General features: G+C 44.0%; 1 protein-coding gene across 8 annotated transcripts in view; it reads left to right on the top strand.

Annotated features, from left to right (window-relative positions):
- The window catches only part of TRPM8 (transient receptor potential cation channel subfamily M member 8), a gene marked incomplete at its 5' end in the record, with an annotated part of 140709 nt that overhangs the window by 29209 nt on the left and 84596 nt on the right, over positions 1 to 26904 (top strand). Inside the window, one exon of one of the 8 annotated variants that reach the window (XM_083841493.1) lies at positions 6692 to 6783. The exons of 3 other annotated variants lie outside the window; for them this stretch is intronic. Coding sequence is in view for 2 of the 5 variants with exons in the window: in XM_083841506.1 (XP_083697632.1) it covers positions 23963 to 24046 (84 nt within the window). Of the gene's footprint in view, positions 1 to 6691; positions 6784 to 14995; positions 17289 to 17339; positions 19017 to 19540; positions 19938 to 23919; positions 24047 to 26904 lie in introns of those variants that run through there. 4 more of the 8 variants (XM_083841494.1, XM_083841507.1, XM_083841495.1 and 1 more) reach the window with 4 other exon arrangements.

Genomic DNA, 26904 nt, shown 5'->3' with positions numbered 1-26904 from the left:
TGAGGGTCTTTCTCAGCATAGGATTTGGAGACCACTGTTGCCTCTTTAATATTGGATATGAGATGATGTGTGTGGAGTGTGTATCGTGACTCGCAATTCAGGTGCTTAAATTGAGGAATAAAACTGCAGCTAAGTGATCATTGCCCTGTTGGGACGATTGTCACTGGAGAAGAATTACATGTATAAATGCTTGCAGGGTTAGAGGACCTATTTTGCAAAGTGTTTCCATACTTGATTGAAGAACTATAGTGAGTAAAGATGCTAATTTTCCCAGAAAAACATAACAAAACATAATAACAATAATAAAAAAGCCAGTTTTGACTTAATTTACCTAAGTCATTGGGAGATGCAGTTCAAAACTTGGCTTTACCTTTAGCATGTCATAATAAAAACTGGGCACTCAGGGAAGGGTTTATGAGAAATGAATTAGGAAACTTGTCTGGCAAAGCTTTTTTCACCTTTTACCAACACATATGTAAATTGTGTAGGCTGCGTGCCCAGTGTGGGTGGAAGGCTTAGAGATGATTCAGCTAAATGGAATGTAAATGAAGTCCTCTGTAATGAAATAAGTGGGAACATTTGGGGCTTTCATTAATTTTATACTGTAAAAAGATCATTCAAGGAGCTGTTTCTAACTCCTGAAAGATAATTTTCAAAAACCTTATTAGAGATGGATCGAGCTAGGGCTTTTGTTAAACCTTCAACAAGAAATATTTGCAAAATCCTCTTATCCCTGGTGCCAAGCATGAGTTGAGAAGTAAAATCTCGAGCGTCTGAAAGACGTAGCCAAATTGAATTTAACATGGAGAAGTTGCCAATAGCTGGAGCTAGGCACGGCATCTGAATTGAAGAGCTACTGGAAGGTAATTTTCAGTGAAATCACTGTTCAGGTAATGACCCTTTAATAACTTCATCCAAGGGCCAAAGAAAATAGAGAACAAGATGGGTTGCTAGAGGATGAGTAGGAGTCAGCTGGGCTAACTTGCCACCTTCATAGTTCCAGGCCAGTGTGTAGGAATTTAGCCACGAGGTTTACCCAAAGGCGGCAGTAGGGCACATGTCAGATGTGTATTTCTGACATTGTTTCTAAAAAACATGATGCAGCAGGTGGTCTTGCAATTGCCCATAACTGCACTCAATCAGGTATTAGAAAAATGCTTCTTTAGAAGCTGGGACAATCAACTCTCTACTGCTCACCACTGTTTTCGCACCACAGTTTGTGTGCTGAGCAGGTAGAATAATGCAAACAAAACAGTGCTTCATGTGTGGAGAGGTTGTGTGGTCCACGTCACTGCAAGTCTGGAGATGGTGCAACTATTTGTTTGAAATAAATTTGCTGAAAGAATCACCGTAAGACATCAGGATAATCATCTGTGTTATTCCACTATTTGGAAGCTGTTAAGGAGGGGATATAAAGTGAATATAAAAATAATTTATATTATGCTTACATGGTGATGCTGTGATGGCAGGGGCTTCGGGGAGGTGTGGAGCCCCGGCGCTGCCCTGCGTGAGAGCAGAGCCAGCTCCAGCCAGCTCCAGCCAGCAAGGACCCACTGCTGGCCACAGCTGGGCTGGGATCGACACCAGTTGCACCTCTGGGAGAGCACGGCGAGGGCAGGGGCAGCCCGTACCTGTCCTGTAGCAGATGTGACTTTGAACGGTGGTTAGTGCTGTGGTCTAACCCCGGCAGGCAGCTCAGCTCTGAACATCCCCCCAGTCCTGTGGCTGCGGGGTGTCCCTGTGGCAGCCTGGGCCAGCTGTCCTGGCTGCGTCCCCTCCCAGCCCCCTGTGCACCCCCAGCCCCTCGCTGTGGGGGCAGCACGAGGAGCAGAGCAGGCCCTGGCTCTGTGCAAGCGCTGCTCTGCAGCAACTGAACCAGCCGGGTGCTGTCAGCACGGTTTCCATCACATATCCAAAACACAGCACCATATTAGCTACTATAAGAAAATTAACTCCATCCCAACCAAACCAGTACAGATAGTTAGGCGAAAATATAGTGGCCTGCTCTGGCTTTGGCTTTCAACATAAGAAAATGTCTTGGGTTCATGTGGGTTGTGCCTATGTAACAAATGGAAAGAATTTAAGCTGGACTAGGCACAATAGACTCTTGCTCAAGGGAGCATCACCGTGCGGATGCAACAGAAGACCTTTAAGTGAGAGATAATTGTGATGCAAATAGTGCTGTGATTCACAAATGCCTTTTATGAAGTAAAATGGCCATGTGCAGCTCTGACGCTGGGTAACCACATGGAAGCAAAAATATCTCAGCATAGCATGCGCCGCTCCAGTGATCCCCATCGGTCAGCATTCATGCTTCAGCAGAGCAATGCTGGGAAATAGATCTGGGCAGAGTAGATACAGAACTGAGTATAAATCCTCGATTCTCATTACCTCAGCACCCAGAAAATAAATTAATAGGTCATTAAAATATATTATTTTTTATTGGAACCAGTGGTTGATTACTAAAATGTTAAAACTTCCAGAGTATGAAACTTAAGAAATTTTCATGACATAGTATATGTTCCTTGCAGTATTTTTTCTCTCTCTTCTTTTATTTTTTGGCACTAGAATAATGTCTTATTATGTGAAACTGCCCCAATGTTTTCTTCCTGTGGATTTCTGAGAGCAGCTGGATCTGGAGGTTAAACAATTGCAGCTTTTGAAAAGAGAATGGGTTGGGAGCACCAGTGTCATGAGGCACAGCCGGAAAAGAATTTTTGCAGCAAAAAGATCTGTTAATGAATTCTGGGTATTTATAGCTCTGTGAGCTTTCCTGCAGAGTTTATCTCCATGGGAAGTTATTAGCTCAAAAGTGAGCTTAGTCACAAGCTGCTTATAGGGAATATTTCTATTTATAATATTCTCGTGTCGGTAGCTGGTGGTTTTTATGGTTGTTTACTAGTTGAGGTGGCCAGTACTGCTCAGGTCAAAATTTATTCCTTTACGTAACTGTCTCAGTGGGGAAAGAGCAATGCAACTGTGACAGGTAGAGAAATGCGTGCTTTGCGAGGCTGGGATGGAAGTGAAGACAGAGAGATGCTGAAGCCCTCTTGCTTGTCCACTCACCCTGTATTTACGCTGAGCAGCAAAGCAGGGGTTCCCATGGCAAAGGGGCAGAACAGTGGGAAATGTATCGATGCTGATGTTATTTTTTCATCCATTTACTGCTTTATCTGATCAGTAGTTCACGGAGCAAATTTTCCTTTTGCAGTGAGGGTGAACGGGGCGTACATATGTCAGCACAGCAGAACAGCTTGGAGCGTGAACTGATATTAAGGCCATTCATGCATGAAATAATTTGTTTTCATAATAGCAGCAGAAAGCCAGCTTATGCATCAGTGAGATGCAGCAGCCTGCTAGTCACTAGGGAAATGGAATACGATTGTTGACTGTGCACTCTGGTAAACATGAATGGATTTTGTTGGGTTTATGTGCATGTAGGAGCTCCCTCTTTGTTGCCACTGCCACAGAGCCTGCGCATGATCCTTCTGATTTTCTTTTGCAAGCACCTTGCTGCAGAAGTGGTGTCTGAAGAAGCTGCGTGCCTTTCCACAGGTGGGGCTCCTGGTGTGGGTCTGGTATACCTCTACTGGGACACAGCCATGGGGGGGTTCATAACATGCAGGGCTGTTTAGAGTCTGGTAAGGCCTTGCAGGGGCTGGCAAAGGAGGAGGGAGGAAAGAAAGTGACACCCTCCCTGTCTAGAGCATCTCCTGAAAAGGAGGACCAGTGCCTGCCTGGTAGGTGAAGGCTGGAAGCATGCTAAAGTTGCCAGTCACAGAGGAGGAACAGTGGTAGTCTGTGTCCCCAGAACTGTCACAGTTGGCTAAATGTTTGGCTACTTAGCCTGCAATTCACAGAGGTTTTGGAGCCATTTTTCTCTCATCTATTAAATATCAGACTTAATTAAGGGATTCGAGGAGGCCTGGTTGCAGGAGACATGCCAAGCATTGCCAGCCAGCAGCAGATAAGCAGAAGAGCAGTTCTAGGAACTAAAACAGAGGAGAAACAGAGTGGTGTTTGAAATGCAATATTACATGTGGCCTCTGACTCGTTAACAAGCCTGACAAAACTGCAGCTGCTCAGCTCTGTGCCAACAAGTGCCCATTTCTGTAGTAAGCCAGAAAAGTCAGCCTTTGGTGGTAAAACTCAGCTTCTAGAGCAGCCGTGAATCCTTCAGCACCAAGCTCCAGGCTCCAAACAATACAAGCCTCCCTGGGAGGGCACACTTCAGGACTTCAGGACCAAGCTAACGAGGCAGTGGGGGTTTTATTTTGAGCACCAGTAACACTGTACCGAGCACCAGCTGCTGTACAGAACAGAAGTTAGTTACTCTTTTTAGAAAGTGTAATGTCACAATTTGTGACTTCCTACTCACTGCAGGTCAGGCCCAAGAGGATTTCAAGCCACTTGACTCCAGTTACAACCAATTGTACCTCCACAAGCGGAAGGCTGGAAGTGAACGTGAAGCGTTGAAGCCCATTAGGTCTGCATTCAGAGAGTTTATCATGCAGTGCTTAGGCTGCCTTAGCAATTGCAGAATCAGTCAACAGTGCAATATCGGGCTCCCTCAAACTCAGCTCATAGCAGCCTCTGCTGTGTTAAAGCCATTAGTTGAGCTCCCTTACCAAAACCTCTGTAATGTCACTCTTTTGCTGTCACTGGGTGTTATTAACTGTTGCTCAGGACCCTTGAGGGTGTATTTTTCTTTTATTAAGTAGGCTAAATGGCATTCCAGGCAGCCCTTCAGGAAGCTGAGGTTAGCTGGAGTTCTTTGCTGGTGAGACAGCCCTGCGATTCACATAAGCACAGCAGTTCACCTAAAGCCTACGCTGCAGTGCCCCCGTTTTATATCATCAAATCTCTCGAAAAGAGACGTGATTCATGAACCTGAGATGCTCCGGTGCTAACATCTCCCATTTGCAATAAGTTTGAAATGTTCACAGGAGTTTGCAACCCCCACTGCCAGACTGCTGGGCTGCAAAGCATCAGTTTTTGACAGATTTATTTTGTTTTTGACATAGACTGAGGACTATGCGCTAGCTTAGGTGTCTGTGAAGATGGAGAGAGAATCAGTCTCTTTTTACCAAGAGGGAGAACTGGAGCTGAAGATGTCTTCACAGCTAAAATGTCACTTGGAAGTATAGATTGCCTTGCCATAGGCAGACCTTTTTAGCGATGTCTGTACTGATGAGTCCCTGACTCCAGACAGAACTTGATCTACTAAGCTATTGCTTTGATGGTCAGCCTGAGAAATAAAACTCCTAAACTCCATTTAATTACTTGATGATGCTGCTTGCTTCCAGGACCAGAGGAAAGTTGGTTCCATGTGAATGTGTGCTCCCAAACATCTCCATTTCCATATCCTAAAGGGAGGGAGATGTCTGTCAATCCGCAAAAAGCGTGCTGTGTCAATCCTGATAACGAAGAGGCAACGGCTCCAAACAAAACAAGGCAGTGACAAATTTTTAATGCTGCTATAAACCCCTTTGAAACGAAGCATGTCAATGTGTTATGTGGAAAATTAAAATGATGCAAACAGGACTCAGGAGCTGGCAGTATTTCATAGTTTATTACACTCATCCCGCATGGAGCTGGCTTTAATTCTAGCTGCACATGCAGTTTTTTAGCCCTCAGCCTTGCTGGTGTCTCATGTCGACATCAGCAGGAGCCTTCATCAAATACGTTTTTCTTTATACCAATAATTTTTATAGAATTTGGCTGCTTGCCACTCCAGGACCTTGTAGTTTCAGAGGAGTTCAAGTGGTTCCTCAGCATAATTACTTCTCTGAGAAGATTAAGAAAAGCTTAGATCTGGCAGAATGAATACTTTGCGTTCAAGAAGCAATGTATTTTTCTTACCCAATCTGACAGAAGAAAACTAAGACTTATTCAGGTTTTAGTGAAAAACGAAATATTATGAAATGTAAATCCACCCTTTAGTTGTCTTCTGCAGAGGAGAAACATCTCAGCTTTATATAACTATTTAACCCTCAGCTAAATAGAGATGGACTGTATAAACATGCAGAACTGCAATGATGTTTATTTCCTCTGAGGAGGAAGCTATGAAATGCTCCCTTGCTGAATCACTGTTGAGATGTGTGTGGAGGAGCCTGGGGCACGTAACATCAGACAATTCATATTTTTCTCTTCCCATATAAGTTTAAGCTTAAAGCAAAAGTTGGTATCTGAGATCTGTGCAGCCAAATTATCCAGAGGCTGACGACCCTTTAATTAGTGCAAAGCACAGAATGCGCAAAGCAGTTTGTGCAAAACAGGAGGAGTTAGGGCACAGATGTCAAGTGCTCCTCTCTTGCATGCTCTTACTTGTCAACAGAAAAGTATCTGTATGGCTAAAGAGGAACTACTTAGCTATCAGTCAATCTCAAGGAGAAGGCTTGTACCAACAGCTGATTTTCCATAACTAATACCACCTATGGATTAAAAAACTGCTTGTAAATGCCTGAGAGGTTAAACAATTTATTAGCTTTATGATATTGAATGCTTGATATTAGAGACAATCAGATGCCTCCAGAAATAAACGGTGGTATTGAACTTTTACTTGTCCAAATTTTATCAGACAGGAAAAAAATATTCTTTCGTATTATTCCACACTTTCATGTGCTTTTGCCCCTTTTCTGGCTGGAACTGTACATTTAATTGGAGGCTTGGCCCTTTTGTTTTCCCACAGAAATAGTTGAGTTTTTAATTGCACTGAAGAAAATGGTGTATGCTGCAACAGAAGACCGCCAGAGTCTTTTCCAAATAATTTGAGGAAGCAAGGTAATTGTTTGCTTAGCTGACAGCTTGAGGAATGGAACTGGGCTCTCCAAAAGCCAAAGCAACACTTCAGGTGGTAATGGCAACTGAATAAAAGCGGATCTTAACTATTTATAGGCTGGAAGAAAACATAAGGGAAAAAATATTTTCAACTTGTAGGGGGTGGAATTGGTATTTCAATAAGAGCTTTTGTCTAAGAATGCCTGGAAGTAAAACTGGATAAAGAATATTAATAAAAACTGTTTAGTGGGTGCAAGGCTAATCTCTAACTAAAGTTACTTGCTTCTTCTGGCCAGATCCTCCAAAAGAATCAAGACCCCTTCTCAGCCTCTGTGGCAAAGGGTGCTGCGTGAAGTCAGTGTGTTTTACTCTAATGGAAGCACTTAGCAGCATAAACCTATAGTAGTACCCTTTTGTAATCCTGGCTGTGCAGCTATGTCCTGTAGGGCTAACCCAGTGGGAGCACTTGAAAAAATGTCAAACTTGTAACTGAATGTAATGTGAACCCAAAAGTGTATGCATCACTCTGCAAGGGTTAATATTAGACTCTGTTGCAGTACTTTACTTGAATAATTTCCTTGACAGAAGTGACTATCGGTACGCCAGGCTTGGAAGTACTGATTTAACCACAGGACTGCTGTCTTGAAGTTTTTAAAGACTAGCCTCCTGTCTCAAATTCTCTGATCCTCACATAAAGGCATGCTTTCCTGTGAGCCCGCTGAGAACTAAGCCCCAGAGCTACTTTGTAGAGGCAGGACTTGCCATGTGTTCAGGGCTCAGGATTTGCACTTGTCTGCTCTAAATTTCCAAGAATATCAACTCAACTTTTAGACTAGAATACTTCAGTTAGAAAATGGGCCTACAAAGTTCATCAGGCCCAGCTGGCTGACCAGTTCAGGGCTAACTAAAACCTAATGCACATTATTGAGGGCAGTGTCCAAATGCCTCTTGAACACTGACAGCCATGGGGCATATTTCTCTCATTCCCAATACCAGTCCCTTCATCTCTCTTAATAATTCCCTTTCCAGCTGGCTCTCCCATTTTTCCTCTCTGTGCTTCTGCCCTCCTCCCCAGCCCTATTTTTTCTCCCTCCAACTCTGCCCTGCAGCGCAGAGCTACAGGAGGTGACTGTTTCCCATGGGATGGACGATCACTGCTCTAGGGGGGTACCTGAGGAAAGACGAGCATACAGACACTGACACTACAGCATCCTCCCTCCCAGAAGTGATGTGTGTGAATTAATAAAAAGTTGCTTTATTCCCTGCCCTCGTGGCAGTTTTTCACAGTCCCTTTTCATGGAGCAATGGGTATAGCTATGCCAGTTGGGCACGTGTGGGCCCAAATGGGCCGCTGGGAAGTCCTGCTGGTGCTGCTGCAAGGCCCCAGGGGGGTTAACACTGGCTGGGCAGTGTGGAAAGCGCAAGGGGGGAGGAGGTTAGGGTCTGGCCGTGATGTAGGGCCAGCGGGTGCCTGCTCAGCACATGTAGGCAAAAAAACAAAAGGCCCGAAGGCAGCTCCAGGCCTCGCTCTGGAGGCGTCCCCAGGCGCTGAGGTGAGGGGCAGCCCCAAGCCACAGCCAGCATCCTGCCCAGTCCTGCCGGGCACCCCAAGGCTTTCTTGCTGAGGGTTCCGGGAGAGCTGAGCAGGGTCCCGGGGCACTGCTCAGTGCCGCCTGGGGACGGGACAGGACGGGGTGGGGCCTCAGCCATTGTCCTGTCATGGAGGCCGACACCTCCACCAGAAGTTCCCCGCCTCAGGGAGCAGTGAGGTCGCCTCTTGGCCTCCTCCTGTCTAGACCAAACAAACTCAGCGTCCTCAGCCTCTCCTCACAGGACATGCCCTCCAGCCCTTATGCCAGCTTTGTTGCCCTCCTCTGGGTGCTTTTCAGGACCTCAACATCCTTTTTGGTTTGTGGACCCCAGAACTACATGGAATATTCAAGGTGAGGCTGCACTAACACTAAATACAGCAGGAGAATCACCTCTCTTGACTGTCTGGCTGTGCAGTGGTTAATGCACCTCCAAATGTGGTTTGCCCTCTTGGCTCTGAGCCTGCTTCCAGTCAGCAGGGACCCTCCCAGACTCCCAAAACCTCTGTTAAATTGAGGGGAGTCCAGCTGTAACATCTGCTAACGCCCTCGGTACTCTGCGGTGAATCCCCTTGGACCCCATGGACTTATGAGCATCCAGCTGATATAACCAGTGGCAATTTTGGTGGCTACAAGTAAAAAGTCCCTGCTCCCCCAGCAATGGTCCTCCAACTCTGAGGACCAGACAGCCCAAGATCTATCATTAATATTAAAAACTGTTGGCCTTTTTTCTCGTTACACCAAACATTTTAAACTCAGCTCTTTGATGGTCACTGTGGCTAAGACAGCCACCTACCATCACCTCTCCCACAAGGCCTTCCCTATTGTCAAACAACAATACGTGACTAGAAGAAAAGTTTTACATATTTCTGCATGGCTGTATGTGTACCACAGGTGTACAGTGTTCAAACATCCACAGTTAGAGTCTGAGACACAGCTCTGAATGCCATATCACAGAACAGAGCTGAATTCATGCCTGGCTAAAGAGGGAAGTTAAATAGTTCTGCTCTGGGAATCAGTTCAACAGAGGACCAGGCTTTATTCAAGTCTTCATTGCTTCACTGTTAAAAAAAAAAAAAAAGTGCAGTAAACTGTGATGAAGTGTAACTGTAAACAGTTGAACCATTTAGCTGGAGTGCTTCATCCATAGCCCAACAAAGTTCAGGCCTGACTCATTTCATAATTCATGTTTTGTCCCTTCTCTCAGCAGAGGTTAAGCTGGTGTACTTTTTTTTTTTTTTTTTTGCGTTAACAGAATCAAGCAATTTGTAGACTGCAGGAAAATAATAAGTTACTTGCTTATTGTTCCTTATTTTCAAGTACTCTGACAGCTAAGGACTCCTAGATACTGTGAGCTCATGAATGCTTAATGTCTAAACTTGATCAAATCTGTACAAGCTTCATCACTTCTACTAGCACAAGGAACACTAATAGGACACATAGGACACGGCTATGCTGAAGGTTAGGGCATGGTGTGCAATTTGACTTCCTACAGGTGTAAAGTGGCTGGCAATTTTCTCATGGGCATCAGCAGCTTCAACCAGTTTGATAGCAGGTACGAGCATAAGTCGTTTGTCCTGACTTTGAAGCAGTTTGAGCTGTGACCTGGAAGAGTAAGCCTTTTATTGTCAGTTTGGATTGCATAAGAGAAGCTATAAAAGCTGATTGTAGTTAAAGTAACGTATCAAGCTGTCATGATCTGCATTGCAGGAAGGCACTCACTGAACAGACAATACTGCTGCCTGCCTCTGTATCACAGAGGGGTTCCTGTTACAGCTCAGGCTCTCTGGAGGGGGTCACAGAAGCTACCAAGCCATGAACAGCTGAGGTTAAGGTGACTCTAAGATGAGAAAGTATTGCAGTTCATAATCCCAACATTTAACCTATTTTTATCTTAGCTTTCTGGGCTCTCAGATATTTTTATCTGCAGTTTTCTGGGCATACTTGGATAACGTGCTCTAGTGATGCATTTCATCAGTCAAGTATGTCAACCGCATGAGCCTGTACAGCCTACACGGGCTGACATAAATAACAGTGCAGAAGCTGCTCCTGTGTTTGACCTGATGGGCAACAAGTCATGTGGAGGGGCTGAGGGGCTGTTGGCTGCTGAATTGGACTAACTTAGGCTTATTGTAACTGTTGATAGCTTGATAGCTTGGAGTTGATACAAGTGATTTCAGAAAATGTTAAATAAGTATTTCCTTATACTTGTATGGTACACAAAAGTTGCTTTTATTTAAATGAGGAAAGAATATGCACAAGAGCTAGAAAAAGCTGAAGCCCGTTCTCCTATGCTTAATATCTGCAACAGGAGGATGAAGATAGCACTTCCCTGTGTAGCTTCTTGGTACAATTTGAGAACCCTTTTGTACTATTCACCTTATGGCAAAACTAGGGCAGAAATGTTCACTGGGAAGCTCTGTGCATGCATGGTGGGAGATATGCTGTTTTCTACTACAGAATTCACTTGCTTGCGGTATCCACAGCTTTTCCAGGTTGTGTTGCAAATCCTTTCCCTCTGTGGATATTACTCCTTAAAAAAGGAAAATAAAGGAAACAAGGAAAGGAAGACAGGGAACTAGAAGTGTGGAGGATGATGATGACAGATGGGGAGGAATGTGTTGGATAACTATTATCCCCTAAAAAGGATAGTTAGTCTACATGGCTTCCGTAAGATAATATGGGACCAACAGAGTGCATTGCAACTGGGAGGGCATGAAAACTGCCAGAACAGAAGCATAACATTAGTGTCCTTACTGTCAAGACAAGCTAGCCAGGATCTCAAACACATGGCAGGAATGGAAGGTGCTAAAGTGAAGCTGCCATCCTGTGAAAGAAGTGGAATGGATGGTAAATGGAGAGAAAAACCTCGAGTGAAAGCAAACCGAGCTGATCAGAGCTCAGGCTGGGCTGTGGTCTTATGAGCAAGCTTTTGCTTCTGTTTCTTCCAGAAGGACTTGAATTGGGATGTATTAATGACTCAGAAAACAGATCTAGAAAGGGCGTACTGTGCTTTTGGTGTCTGTGGAAGCAAAAATATGTAGTTAGTAATGAGTTAGGATGACTAGCATTACAGTGAGCAGATCAGGTTTAGAGGGTAAATTCTCCTTTTTGAACAGAAAATGATTATTTTCACTGCAGTGAAAATTACTTATTTAAAGTTACTTAAATAAAATTACTTATTTCTCAGTTACTTATTTAAAACCCAGAAATCTGTTTCAATGAGGAGGGGCTGGAACATGTCCCCTTGCTGCTCATCCTGAGTGGCTCCAGAGCAGGTGAGCCCGTTGGTAAGAGCACACTAATAAGCCACCTGAGTGGCAGAAGTATCCAGAAAAATCAGTTTAGCCTTCCATGAAAAAGATGTTGATGGTGTGGAAGACAGCAGAAAGAGGAGGTGTAGCTGGAGGATAAGAGCAGGCATAAAATCAGGAGGATGGCAGACAGGGCCCCAAGCAGCAGAGACAGATTTCCTGCACTGTGGACTTCTGTTGCTGCTGGTTAATTTGCTAAACGTGAATTTGCATGCTTCACTGCCGACAGAGCTGTTTGGTTGTTTGGTGTCTTTTTTTTTTTTCTTTTTTTTTTTTGGATGGGAGGACATGACAGTAAAGCAGTTTGAGAGACAGAGGTTAGAAGGCAGGTCAGACCAGGTCATGGGTAAAATCTGAAGACAAACTGAGATTCAGTGGAGGAGAGTTTCAGAAGGAAGAATGACGAACAGGAAATGAAGCTACAACAATAAACCTTATCCTGAAAAATGCCAGATTGTTTTTCATTCCAAAAAAATATCTCCTCGGTTCTCAGGGTAGGACTCCATTTGGTGGGATCGTAGAGAAAACAGTGAGTTCACTGGGGAAAATGGGACGTGCCAGATGTCCAGATGCTGAGTGAAGTGCTTCGCTCTTCCTGCTGAAGTCAGATTTAGCATACATGAAATTTAGATTTCTCAGGCTAAAGATCTGGGGTGATAAATGACCCCTGCAGACCAGAGGAAGGCACACGCTATTCATTGTTCCGTGCCTGTGAATTCAGGTAGGCCTGATGTGTGATGTAGAGAACAGAATTGTGATGTAGAGAACAGAGTTGTGATGTAGACAACAGAGTTTGCTTCACCCAGATGTGATTCTTACAACAGGAACTCTCCTTGTCTGCACTGAGAAGGAAAAAACGTGCTAGAGAAACAGTCATGAAGCTGAAGAAGAGGGAGAGAGAGCTGCTTGTAGTTCCCAGTGCTCCCTTGAGACCGAGGTTTCCTTGCTTCCTCTCTTGATGTAGCAGCCCCGTGGTTTCCTTGGGCTGGTTTTGGTGTAACATATGCCTTTTTGGGGAATAAATAGTTATGTGTTAGCTTGTGTATAACACAATATTTACGGTTCACTGGATTTTGACAGCCTTGTCAGCTAGAGCACAAAGCCCTTTAAACCCCGCATTCCCCTCGTAAAAACTTTTCAGAAATGACCTCGTTACCTCACTTACAGCAGGAAAACACAAGATTCAACAGTAAGGATTAATACAACAGCGGTGTTTTTAGATGCTGCCTGGCCCAGTGCTAAATGCTTTCTTTCGTCCAAAGGTACTAAGACAACAAATATCTTCTCATAGACTGTGATGGTCAGCCTTTGATTCTCTTTCCATGTGTTATAAGGGTTAGGTTTGGATCACTAAGTGTTGGATTAAGGACTCAAGTTTGTTTGTGAAGATGTTTTCATAGATTTATTAATAATAAGGAGCAATAATATGTATGTATGCTCATGGTAGGAGTTCTAACTTGCAGTTCTTTCGAAAGAAGGGGAGAAATTGTTCTCTTTTTTAAATCCTGGTCAAGAGTTAAAGGCTCTGAAAGTTAGCTACAACTTCAAAAGGTCATTGTACTTCCTGGTGTGTGACAGTCTTTTTGTCTCAAAAAGATTTTCTGGAGGAGGAGGGGAGATGGAACAATTCATATGGTGGGTAAAACCTCCATTGCCCATTTGGTGGTCATCATCGATGTAAAATAAGGAAATCTGAGCTTCCAGACTGACAAATGATTTAACTACCTAGCCTTTAGACAGAGGGCTGTTTGGTTTGCTTTGCCAGCTATCTACAGATTAGAAATTAAAAAAAAAAAAAAAAAACAAAAAACACATCGTGTGACAGTGCTCTTACAGAAATCTTGAGTCATTTCTCTTTGCTACTCATCTTTGGTGACTTGATTGCCTTTGCAGTCATAGAGTGTCACTTGGGAGGATTATGTCAAGATTTCCCAGACTTCAACACAAGCTAAATTGTATGGAAAGGTTTCTGGGTTTGAGGATTAAAGGGTATCACACCAGGACATGACAAGGAAGCTCTAGGAAGATGAAAATGCTTGTGGTTTTAAGAAGAAATGTAAGGAATGTGGAGTATTTCATTTCAATAAATGTCAGTCTCCAGCTTTCAGCTCTCAACTGCTGAGACAATTTCCTCTAACCTGAGTAGAAGTCTGGCAGGACAACAACCATGCTAGGAAATTTGGCTCTCAGCCTCTGTCATGACATGGAGGAAAATGACATGTTTATATATTTTTTTTTCTTTCCAGTAATTCCGTCATCTTTGAGATACTGAAATCCCGGTTCTAAACGTGCCTTGGCCTTTCATAGGCCAAACTTCACCCTAAATAACAAGGTAGCATGTGTTGCATTGCCACAGGGTCCTTTCTACACCAAAGGTCAAGAGCAAAATATACAAGAAAGGGTCTAAATTCTGCAAGTGCAATAAATAGCTCCTGCAGAAGAGCTGGGGCCAAAATGGGTGGAAGAAAGAATAATGATGGAAGAAGGAGAGCAGCAGAGGGGTGCCACTGAAGTAGCACATAGGCTGCAACCCCTTCCCTATTGACATTTGCAGCCACAATGGTGAGTCCTCAAGGAGCTGTGTCAACCAGATGGATATTTCCCTAGGTCATGGTGTCCTTCTCCAGCTGCTCAGTGGAAAGTGATTTTGTATTTGTAGCCAGAATTAATTCCCCTCATCTGTTCTCTCTGCTTACCTATTGCTGGCTCTGGCTGTCGGAGCCACAAATCCACTGGATGCCTGTCAGACGTGTGAATGGGGGCTGCCTCCGTCGTCCCCATGTGTCGCAGAAGTCACTGCCCTGTTTGAATGCTCGGGCTTTGGGCTTTCATCACAGTCAACTGGAAGCTGCAGCTCCGTTGCCAAATGGTACCCAGACAGCGAAGGACATTTTAATACCAAATCCACGACCAAATCAATTTGCTGCAGTAAGCTACTTAGTGGGCCCATCTGGTAGTCGCTAATTTACAGGCTGGGCCATCTGCCACTGTCACAAGCTGGTAAGACTAGAAAAGTTACCCAACACAGCCAACAGTTTAGCTTTGTTTTAATTTTTTTTCCCCTCAATACTGTGTTCTGTTTCACTGCTAGCTGTCGGTAATGGCAGTGGTTTCTGTTCTGAAATCCAGATTTCTCAAACCTTGGATAATCTTGTGCAGCAGGGAGACGCTGCTGCTGTGACTCAGCAGCTGCTGCCGGTATGTTTGTGCAGCATTCAAGCTGCTGACAGCAGAGTGGAGTGGTTTAGGAAGCTGTGTTTCTACCCAGCGCCTGCATATTTTAGCTTGCTGTGACAGGATATGTGGGAAACTTATTCTAAATATATGTTATTAAAGCCACAGTCCTCGGAGTTGCAGAACGGCTTCTGCCCTAATGGAAACAAACAGATAAGGCTGCTCTTTATGATTTAGGCTGCGTAACATGGAGAGCAAATCTGTCAAGAGCTGCAGATTTGCTCTCTGGGTTGTTTTTCAATGTGTGTGGGGAGTGAGGGATGAAGGTAGGTTGCAAATTCTTCAGTAAAGGTCAGCTCTGAAGAGTGACATTTCTGCAATCGCTGCAAAATGCGCCGTGTCAGTGCAGGGTCAAAGTGCTGCTGGAGCTTTGGAGGCTGCAACAACTGGAGAGCACAGATCCTCATGGCTGGAATAGTGTTGTGTCCCCAGCCCATTGCGCGGCAATGTTTGTTCCTTGAAGTAGTCAGTGCTTGACTGTTTTTTCTTTCAGATGAGAATGCAAAGCAACCACCAGCTTCAGCTGCTGGAACTTCCCTGACGTTGTGCCTGTGCAATCTGAATACTCAGCTAAGGGCAGTTTAATTTCTGCCCTTACTGTGTGGCATCCATCTGTGTGAATATTCATCTGCTCAAGTTGGGCACCCTCCTCCGCAGGAATGACCTAGCGGCCACTTTTGTTCAAGGTCTGCATGACCAGGTCTTGTCATTTGCTCTTGGTGAATGCCAGCTCTCAGAGTGCTTATAGCTTGGATTTAATTCTCTGTTTGGCAGTGACATGGCGAAGCTGAGCTAAATCTCTGACTGCAGTAGAAAATTCTGACTTAGTCTGAGCACCATTTTCCTTTGAGAACATGTTTAGGTGCCCTTCAGAAGGGGTTGGCATTTAATCCACTCTTGTTCTGCGCATTCTGGGCTCTGGCAGCCTGAGCGGTGGAGGTGGTGGTACGCAGGATTTCCGTGGTCTTCAGCTGTCGCTGTGCAGAGGGTGGAAACTGAGTCAGTGCAACAGAGCCAGCACTGATCTTCTGAAGGTTTGACCCTGGGAACTCCTTTGGGCTTCTCTGGATTAAGATGGAATTCATCCTAGAGGGAAAAACCCTCAGCAACAACAAAGACTTGGGGAAACAATTTTTTTCTTGACAAGGCAAAGACCCAAAGCCATTCCCTACCGCATGAGACTAATGGTATTCTGCCTACCGGGACAAAAGCTCTCTACTGGAAGTTTGGGGCTGGGATTTTTATTTTTTTTCATCTGAGCATGGTTTTTGTCACTTACTGTGATTGAATGTGATATCCTTGGGGGGAATATTAATTGAATTCTCTGTAAGCCTCTGCTTTAAGAATTGGGAGGGCCCAGAGGAAAGATTACCAATAGGATTCCTATGTCTAATGTGATTAAAAATTATTTGGCTGCAGAAGAGAGAATGTTGTTGTTCTCCATTGTATTTCTCTGCAGAGATAACACTGATGCTGACTACAGAAGAGACAGGTCATACAAGTTTAATTTGAACAGCTATAAAAATAAACTTGCAGTGGGGCTGCTCATTTGCAATTTAGTAAAGAGAAGTTACTACCATAGCTCCGCGTAATCCCAAGGAGGCGTCTTCATGTACTCTTTTTGGAAACCAAGCTGTCAAGGAAGTTAAGCTGGGAAGTTGTTGTGTGAATAGCATGTTAGACCTGAAAGGCAGAATAATCTATTTTTATGATGGAATTTGGGTGCTGAGCACTGATCTTTGTTGTCTTCACAAAGCTCAGGGACAGGAGGCTCAGGTGAAATAACCAGCCCAAGGTTACCCTAGGTCTCCGGTGGGAGCAATGATTGTTAAGCTCTCATTATCTCCCAATACTTCCCTACTAGAGACAGACTGACCACAGTGGCCATTTTTGCTACTGGAAAGATCCTTCAGTTGTAGGAATTTGGGTTAAGGCAGCTGTGATGACTCAGGCTTTGCCCCCAGATGCATTACATTTATCATGGAGGCTGTAAATGAGGCTGAAAGCTTGCAGGCTACTGCAGGAGGGGTGTGTGGGAGGTGTAAGAAGAGAGGAGTGGGTTGGGGGGGCTTGTTCACAGGGATGGGAGCCCCTGGACCTGAAACACAGACCTGAATTTCAAGCATCCTGCTCTACATCCTGTTTCATTGAAGCCTGTGATATGTTTTAGTCAGGAATGTGCTCCTGGGAGAGGCACCACACCTCCTGCAGCATTTGAATCGGAGGAACTCAGCCACAGGACCAGGAGCTGTGATGGCAGGATGCCATCCTCCTGTGACCATGTAGCCTTGCCACCTTGCTGCTTGTGTGCTGAGAGCGTGGCACTGCCCGAAAGTGCAGAGGGTGAAAACAAGTCTCAGCTATTTAACCGGTATGCAAAGGCAGAGAGTTGGGTGTAGATACTACAGCGGACTTTCCATCTCTGACCCTAGTTTGAATGGCTGCCGAGGGTTTGTAGCTTTGCAATGTGGATAATTTGGATGTGAAGGTGAGAGGGGCTTCAGCCTCGTTTGTGTGCCTTCTGCTTGCTTTCTGCAATGAAAGTGGATCAACATTGGCCTCGCAGTTCTTGCTTTGGAAGATGCTCCCCTGGCAAACAAAACCCCTTTGTCTTTGGCTTAAGTTAATCATTGATTTAATTTGTGGTTATTGCTTTCCTTGTTGTAAGATTGTTTTCTCAGTGAAATGTCAGGTGTGTCTCTAACCTATGTTTTCACCTGTAATTTCAAAGCTTTTAGGTGTGTGTTTTATGGAAGAGGCAAAATCTTGCTGTGTTTGAAGTATCCTGAAAAGTTCTGAGTGAGATGCATGCAAGCTGTGCAAGTGCAGCTTCAGCTTCTGAACAGCAGGGAGTATTTCACAGGGAGGGAAAAGGCACTTGCAAGAGGTGAAATATACCTTTAAAATCTGCTTAAGAAAACAAGTAATTTCCTCATACTGAGTCTAGGCCACTCTGTTTGATTTCTGAGTTATTGCTGCCTGTCTTGTCATTACCCTTGTGTGTAAATAGCTTGTACAACCATTTTTACAATAGCTTGTGATATAACCAGATAGAAACCAGATAGATTGGCAGTGCAGTCATCTAACATGTTCTCATAACACGTCATCTCTTCTCTTTGAGGGGTTACAAGACTTTATTTTTCAGAGGCAAAGAGCAATGAGCTCTTAACTTCAGTAATGTTTAGAGATTAGAGAACATTTCACTCATGCCTAGTAGAAAAACATCTACGTAATAAATTGGCTTATTTTACGGTTATGTAGATATTGAAATTAAATCTTTCACCTAGTCAAGCAATGCAGTGTTTTAATATAACTGCCAAGGAGCAACGATGGACTGTGTTCATGTTCATTATTGCATTGAATAAACCTTCAAAGCTCCTTGCAGAAACTGGGACAGAACAGAAGGCAAGATGACTTTCCTATTTCTAGCTTCAGCAAAGTATCAAGCCTTTAAGACTGGCTACTTCTTGCAGTGTGAGAAAAAGGCCATCTTTCTATCCTTTCCCAACAAAATAACAAGGTCATGACGCTAAGGGTACAGTTTTATCTGCAGAATATTTGAGCTCAACTAGTACAACTTTGAATTTGAGGCCTCTGTATAAAGGTTTAACTTGGTCCTTGCTGAATAATACATCCTAGTGAAGGACATTCATTTAACACAGCCTATTTTCTGTAATGTAATCCTCCTCACTCTTCTTCTTGCCCGGGCTCCCTACAGAAGCTTTGTGTGAAGGTAAGCCTCTGGCTGGTATTGCTCCGAGATGACTAATCACACACATACCTGTAGCACCTGAGATCTCACAAGCCTTAGACAAGCAGAGAGTAGATTTGAAAAGGAAAAAAAAACAACCCTGGGGGTGTTGGTATCTCTGTTTTTCCCATCAAAATTATATCCGTGAATGTAAAAAGAGGCAGAAAACTGCAGTTTGTCTCCACTAGCTCTTAGCTTTGCTAACTCAACCCTGTGGATAATCCTGTGCTCTTGGGAGGTGATGCTGAAAAGTCTTATGAAGAGGCTGAGTACCGGCAGCTCCAGCTAATGTTAAACATACGCTGGGTAATGAACATGGTCGTGCTTCAGGGAGATGTAGCAGCAAGGGTGAGTAATGCTTTTGTAGTGTAAAGCAGAGCTCTTGTCTGTCTTTGCTAATAACAGTCATCTACATGCGTGGTACTGAGCAGAGGTGTTGTGCTGATCCTGTGAATTAAAGGCAGAAGGCCCGTGGGATACACCTTCCTCGTGTCTAAGCCTAGCATTGCAAACTACCCAGCCTTCTCCATTTTATCTCCATGTTACCCAAACAAAACTACTGCAGGATACAAGATCAAGGGATGACCATCCACATTTTTTATGCAGGGAACAGGAACTTTGCTTGCCAGCCTGACAAGGCTCTCCATTCCTGATCTGTTCTCTCATCAACTTAGCCCATGGTCTCTGCAGCACTGTTGTAAACTGGCATCCCTCAAGGCTTTAATGTGTGTTGACATTGTTGTGCAGTGACAAATGTTGTACTTCCTTGTGAAATTAGTGGCTCCTGATGAAACCTTTCAAGTCCTCCATTGACAGCTGAATTCACGATTTTCAACTTGCCTGTTAGCTCTTCCTTTGTTAACTACCAGGTGGCCCTGGAAAACACAGACAAAAAGCATGATAAAACATTTAATGACCTGCAATGTTCATGACAGTACCAGAGAACAATGTTACTACAGCACTGCCTCCATGACTAACACATTTGTGCCAAGATTATGGACTGTAAATCCAATAATATATTGATCTGATTAGCATAGTGCCAAACCAGCTGGGAGGCTGATGTCGAAGTCTGCAGGGAGGTTAAGCGTAAATCCCACGCAGGTGGAGGACTGAAGCTTAAATCACACCACGTTAGCCCTTAGGAGGGCATATGTGTGCTGCTGAACATTTCAGTGCTTTCTGTCTCTCTCTTCTGCAGTCCTGTGTGCAAGTGAGCAGATAGCAACACACCTGTGGGGAGCACCTTGTGCATGCCACGGAGTGAGCAGGGTAAGGTGAGGTCTTGTGCGGTGAGGACTGCAGCTTGAATTCCTCCTTCTAATATGTGTCCTAGCAAGTGCTTTTGTGTATTTACAGCTTCTGATCGTATTTCAGACAAAGAACTGTAAAGGCAGAGTCCACTATCTTAAAACTGCAGTTGAAAGCAGTGTTATATGTAGCTGTTTTTTACTGCTAGCAACTTCAGCAGTTGAAATTGGACCCCAGAGCTTCAAAGCAGCTGCTTGCTTAAGGAAGTGCTGCTGAATAAAAGCTCCCTGCTCTGCTACCCTCCCCCTGCTTTTTCTACACTACCAGCTGTGTCAGCCCAGCAGCAAGGAAGAGGATTTGGCCTTGAAGTGAATCTAAAGAGGAGAGAGTGAGAAGAGAGGTGGAGTTAGCAATAGCAGCCTGCAGCATGGGAAGATGAGAAAGCAGAAGCAAAGAGAGAGATGCTTGAATCTCTGTGTGGGTGAGCTCTGAGGAGCAAGGTCTGAATAGAGGGGAGGACCAAGGAGTTTAAAGACTGAATACAGTGAAAAGGCAGGGATTACACTCCTTTTTCTTTCTGGAATATCAATCAAAGGAAAAGGGTAAGGGGGACAAGGAGGAAGTGAGTGCAATCAATGCCAAATTCCAGGTAAAATATGAACCTTTAACAAAAAGGGACTGTGAAACGGGAAGAAACCCTACAATCTTTTCAGTGTAATGCAGGAAGCAAAGAACAATATCAGGCACATGAGGCATGATACTCCTATTTTGTGATATTTCTAATTTGTTTGTGTAACTGTGCTCTTAAGCTGTCACTGGCATTACTTTACTTAACCCTTAGTGCAGTATTAGCGCATTGTCAAGTAGTATGGTCTTGCACAGCAAGAAAGTAACAGGCAAATGCAACCATTTCTTCTTTCTTACCTGTTTTTTCTTAAACAAATTTAGCAGAAACCTGGAGACAAGTAGGTGGCATTTACTTCTGATAGCACTACAGGCTTCCATAGAGAAGTGTGGCTTTTAGCCAAGTCTAACAGATTCAGGTTCAACTCCGCAGATTTTAGGCAGCTCGAGGTAAATAAATCAGAACCAGCTCTTAAATACATGGAGTAAAAATAGTCCCGTCCACTTTGAACTGCTGCAAGGGACTTGACTGCAGCTTTTTGTCTGGAAGTCTCAGAGGGAGTTGAAAGTTTGTACAAAAGTAAACAAAACTGGGGGGCAATCTTGTTTATACCTTTTAGGGTAATGCCATAGCCAGTCTGCAATCCCATTTTGTCTGAAGTGCTGCTCTGTGTAATTGGTCCCCTGCAGCTGCTAACAGCTTGTGCTTACCTTTCAGTACTGCCCCCCTGGGAACTGGAGGAAGGCAGAGCACACAAGTGGCTTGCTCAGCTTCTCCATGGTGGTGATGTAGGTACTTCATGTGGGGTCCAGTGCCCCAGCCAGCATCTCACCACAAAGATGTTGGTTTTTATCTGAGACCTGCAAGGCAAGTAGCAGGGTTGGGTTGAGTGGTTGTCTTCAGCAGGTGGTCATTTTCTTGGGGCCGCTTTCTTGTTCTTGGGGCCACTTTCTTGCCATTCTGCTGAGCAGACAAGAGCACAGCCCCTCCAATTCAGCTGTATCCAGCAGTGGTTACCAAACCCACAACTGTTTTGGTAGTCCTGGGTAACCACAGTGCTCTGCTTACCCTTCCTTTCCTTTGGCAATGGTAACAGACCAGTGACTCACTGGGAGAAAATACAAAACTTTCTTTAAGGAAATTTTTCAGAATTCAGCGTGCCTCTGAATGATTTTGTTCTGTTAGGTGAGTACGGTTAAGGTGTTAATGGGAAGAGGCTAAACCTGCCTGTTCCTGTTCTGCTGATGTTTACTGAGGAGTGGAGAAAGAGGAGGTTAGTGCTGTGAAGTCAAAAACAATAGGCTTTAAAAAAAATAGGCAGTGCTCATGAAGCCACTGAGTTTCTTGTCCTTTTGGAAGAAGGGCACGAGCTTTACAGCCGTTTCTGGCAAGCCGTGAGTAGGCTGGGGAGCTTTATGTTCTTCCCTTTTTAACAATGAGTTGTATTTTCAGAAAAAACTTGCTGTTTCTCATGATTTTTCTGTTTGGGTGGGTAGTAGACACAGTAAGCCAACACATATTACTCTCTTCCTTGATTTTGGAGCCCGGGTAGTGTAGGTCTCTAGGAGTACAGTAACTAAGCTGTAAGAGCTGCTTTCAACATATTGAAATTGTAGGCTTAATTTCAGTGTGGCTGGCTTAAAAGCAGCACAGTTTTCTTTCTGCTTTGTCTTGTGGCAGAATGCCATGCCCTCCCAGATTCCTGCTGTGGTTGTGGTGGCTTTTGGAATTACGGAATAAATCTACTTTTTTCCTTCCTAGCTCTCCTTGAGCGAGCCGTGAAAGCCCTGCTCTCTGAAAGGCATGTTAGAAGCCTTCAAATGCACCATAAGAGTATCAGAATGTGACGTGGGAGAATAATCTGCATAATCAGATTTTAGGTTTTATCTGGGCTTTTTGTTCAGAAAAGGCTGTGTTCTTTGCTGAAATCTGCACTGTGACCTTTCACCCCTTTTCCTAGTTAGCATGCACCAGTCTCTATGGCCTAAATGGCATGCAAAATGTTGTGGATCACAGATGAGAATTCAAAATGAGTCTTCAAGTTGCAAGGACCTGAAATAAATGTGAAAAATTGATTTTTAAGACAATAGAATGGCCTTCCTAGGACAGAGGTACCAAGTGGGAAATGGAGTAACTCAGCTTGACTGATGAGGATTCAGGAGTCACTGAATCAAGTGTGTCTGGATCAGATGTTCTTGATATCTGTTGTGGCATTGGATTTCTGTGATGTCGTAAAAAGCAAATAGGGATAGGCTGCTGTTGTGGTTTAACCTGGCAGGCAGCTCAGCACCACGCAGCGGCTCGCTCCCCCACAGTGGGATGGCGGAGAGAACTGGGAAAGTAAAGTGAGAAAGCTTGTGGGTTGAGATAAGGACAGTTTATTAGGTAAAGCAAAAGCTGCACACACAAGCAAAGCAAAACAAGGAATTCGTTCACTCCTTCCCACCAGCAGGCAGATTTCAGCCACTTCCAGGAAAGCAGGGCTCATCACACGTAATGGTTTCTTGGGAAGACAAACAGCATCACTCTGAACTTCCCCCCCAGTTCTGTGGCTGCGGGGTGTCCCTGTGGCAGCCTGGGCCAGCTGTCCTGGCTGCGTCCCCTCCCAGCCCCCTGTGCACCCCCAGCCCCTCGCTGTGGGGGCAGCACGAGGAGCAGAGCAGGCCCTGGCTCTGTGCAAGCGCTGCTCTGCAGCAACTGAACCAGCCGGGTGCTGTCAGCACGGTTTCCATCACAAATCCAAAACACAGCACCATACCAGATACGATGAAGAAAATAAACTCCATCCCAACCAAACCAGGACGGCTGGGTGAAAGTAGGTGATAATGGATGTTAGCAGGCTTGGCTGATTTAAAAAAAAAATATATATATACAAAATTTAATATTTTAATATTTATATTTTATATAAAATCTTTTTCCAGCCTTTGAGATTTTTTTTTTTGAAATAAATCTGCAGTGTGAATGGGCACAAAATTTAAGATGCAATAATCATGTTTTGTGTCATCTGTGATATATTAGGTAATATAGTGACAGGAACAACCGGCACCTGGTAGCTTAGTGCCTCAGACAGCCAGAGAAATGGTAGCTCCAGGTTCATACTTCTGTGCTTTGCCATAGCTTTTCTTAGGGAGGATTCTATAAGCTGTATCTCTTCAGAGGGAGTAAGGAATGACTATACGATGCTTTCTGTAGTTGAACACATTTTTGAAAGTAGGGCTTTTTCCTGGAACATATGAAAATAGCAGCCAACCTTACCCGGCCATGGCAGCTCAGCTTTTGGGTTTACCCATTTGTGCAGCTTCTCCAAAGAGGTTGAAACACTTCTGTAACAGACGTGACCTGAGAAATCAAGTTCATTGCTGTATTTCTCCACCACCAGCTTGGTGCTTGGAGCCTGAGTCATTTAAATGAGTTGTCATAAATGGAGTCCTTAAATTCTTCAGCACATCAGATGCCAGTGTGGGAGAGCTCAGCTGTGGTTCCCAGGCCAGTTTTGTGTCCTCAGGTGAGTCCTCCACAGCTTGAGCTGTGTGTGTAAACCTGGCTTTGGCAGCCAGGAGCACTGCGTACCCTCTGCTACATCCTCTCCTCTTTTAGCAGCTGGTGGCTTAGATGTGGTAGTTGCAGGTACTCTTGTCTGTGGTTTGCATTTCATTTGGCAAAGCTCTTCAAGATGTATAGAAGTGTAACCAGCTGCAGCTCACCTTTGCAAGCTTTTGCTTCAGTTGCAAAAACTGCAAGTCCAGCTTTTGACTGAAGTCTGTGTTAGTTTAAAACCAAAATTAGGCAGCTGCCCAAAAGTTTGCCAAGGAGCAAACCTACTTCTTGGCATTAAAGCTCTTTAACCAAATAGATTGGGAGGTAAGTCCGTGACAAATTGAGCTTCCACTGGCACAAACGCTGCGCAGTAAGATTTACAGAGACATCAAAATTCTGGTTGAGTTCAGTTTCCCTTGAACTAGGCTGTTGTTTTAGAAATGACCTACTTGAAAATACACCAAATAATGTAATTACTATCAGGAAACAACTCACCTTCTGCTGCTTAATTCTATTTTTGATGTATGCTTAGTCCATTTCAAAGGAACTGTGTTGGATGGCGTAGTGGGTTTCCCCTTCCCAGTTGTATGGTAATTGCCATGTAATTACGCTGTTATATTTATAATGTGCATGCCTTATTGTGAGGCAGTGATTTATGGAACATAAGTGTATTACATTAAATTAAAAAGTGCTGTATATGTTCTTCACACAGAATTGCTAATCCCCTTAATGACGGTAGTCTTTCACAGCCATCCAATGTTTTAATTCTCATGTGTTTAAGGTCTGTAATAATCATCATCTTGTTAATTTTCTGGAAATTACGCTGGCTGCTGAGGTATCTAATGATTGTCGTCATGCTTGCAAAATAACATTTTGCTAGTGCCTAAACAAGTCAAGCGTGCTAATAAACAGGTTGAAGAACTTCTGGTAAAGGTATTCTGGTACCGGTGTATGCTTCAAGGTGCTTGGTGTGTCTTTGTTAAAAGAAGGACTTGTCAGTAATCCCACTGCAGCGATGGTAGAGGTTAAATTAAATATGTTACCGCTCCACTTGTGCACACAGGAGCAGCAGCTCTCCATGTAATCTGTTCCTTCTGTTAGGCTTACATGGTAGCGTCACCAGGGCACTTCAAAAAATTAAATCTAACCTAAAAGGATGAAGCAACTCTGGAGATTGCCTTTGTGTGGATTACTTTCATAAATAGGCAGTGACCCCAGGGGGGCAACACAAAAGCTCTTGAATCCTTTGCTGTAATGAATACATGTGGCATCAGAAACTTTAAACGTAGCATTTGTGTTGCTAGTTTTGGTTCAGGATTTAAAGGAGTTTTTCGTTTCTTTTTTCATTTTTTTCCTCTTTCTATGATGTTTACTTGTAACCTGTTATGTGACTTCCCTGGTCTTAACATACATTGCACGTCTGCCCTATTTTACTGTGTTTCTGGTGACTGGATTACCTTTTTCCTGTGTATTTTCTTTTTCAACATCTCTTTGTCAGTATGTCACTGTCCTTTTGGTGCGGATGCCGAGCCAGATGGGATCCTTACTTATTTGATCTTATGCGGTTATGTATTCTCATCTCCTGTTTGCTCACATGTTAATACAGTTCCGTGCTGAAGGCCTGTGCCTCTTTGCACCTGGGAGAAGAAATAAGCAGTCTGGCAGTGCAGGACCAACAAGGCCCTTCAGAGGTTTTTTCAGAGGACGGGATGAGTTTTATTCAGTGCAACATGGAAGGAAAGGTATTGCAGAAAACAGGAAACACAGAACCCCTAGTTCATAATAAGGTTTGCATTTCTGTTAAGGTGCTTTACAATGCAGTGGTCCAGCAAGTCTAAGAGACGACTAAAACCTGCAGTCTGTGTCTAAATGCTAACCATCGAAACAGGACTGCTGGCTCTTGCTGTCCTGTCCTCTCTGAGTCCCAGAGATCCGTTGCTGATGAAATAAGTCACAAGAAGAGGCACCACCTTGGCAAGACCTTTTGCAGCAAACACTATATGATGACTGGTTATAAGTTGCCTGGGAAAGGCTTCATGAGCAGCACGCTTCCTGCAATTAAGATCTGTACTGCATTACTTTCATCCTTCAGGATTTCTGTGTCATATCTTGAGCAAATGAAAGTTGTATGGGGGAAAAATAAAGCTTCATTTTTGTATTTGTGCTAATGCAAAACTGTTACTCCTGCCATATATTCCTGAATTCAGCTAAACCGAAGTGACTGGACAAAACAACTTCATTTGTTTCTGTTTTGCACAGAGCCAAAGCTGATGAAACTAAGTGTGATTGAACCATGTAGGCAACTGACTTTTTATCCTGAATTTAAATGTTTGTATGCGGGCTTTGGTTCACTGCCACACAGGCAGAGAGAAACTGGCTGTGAGGAGGACAAAGAGCTCATCACAAACACATATAATTGCTTTGACGTGCTGCACAGCAAGGGTAATGGCTTTGGTGAAACTTGGTCAGGCAGCTGCACAACTAACTTTTCTGCAAGCATGGAGCTAGTATCATTCGTTATAAGCCTTCATGCAGTTGTCCTGCTGTTTTTATAGTTTTTTTAGTCACAGCTCAGGCACCGGGCAGATAATGACATGCAAGTCAGATGCTCATTGTCCTGGTGGCTGCACACAGCTGTGTGCTTGTTCGGAGCAGGGCAGTCTATAGAAAGGATCCTTGGCAGTATGGTTGCTCTTTTCCTGCCTCTCACACTCTTAAGGCCAGCTATGTTTTGGTTTGCATCTCCCCTGTACTGTGATTTCATCTTCCATTGGCAATGAGACATCAAAGTTTGATTGATTAATGTTAATCGTTTGGTTTAGTCAT

This window comes from Anser anser (genome assembly GCF_964211835.1).
Source record: "Anser anser genome assembly, chromosome: 6".
NCBI classification, from domain to species: Eukaryota; Metazoa; Chordata; class Aves; order Anseriformes; family Anatidae; genus Anser; species Anser anser.
This window is presented reverse-complemented; position numbering and strand designations above follow the sequence as displayed.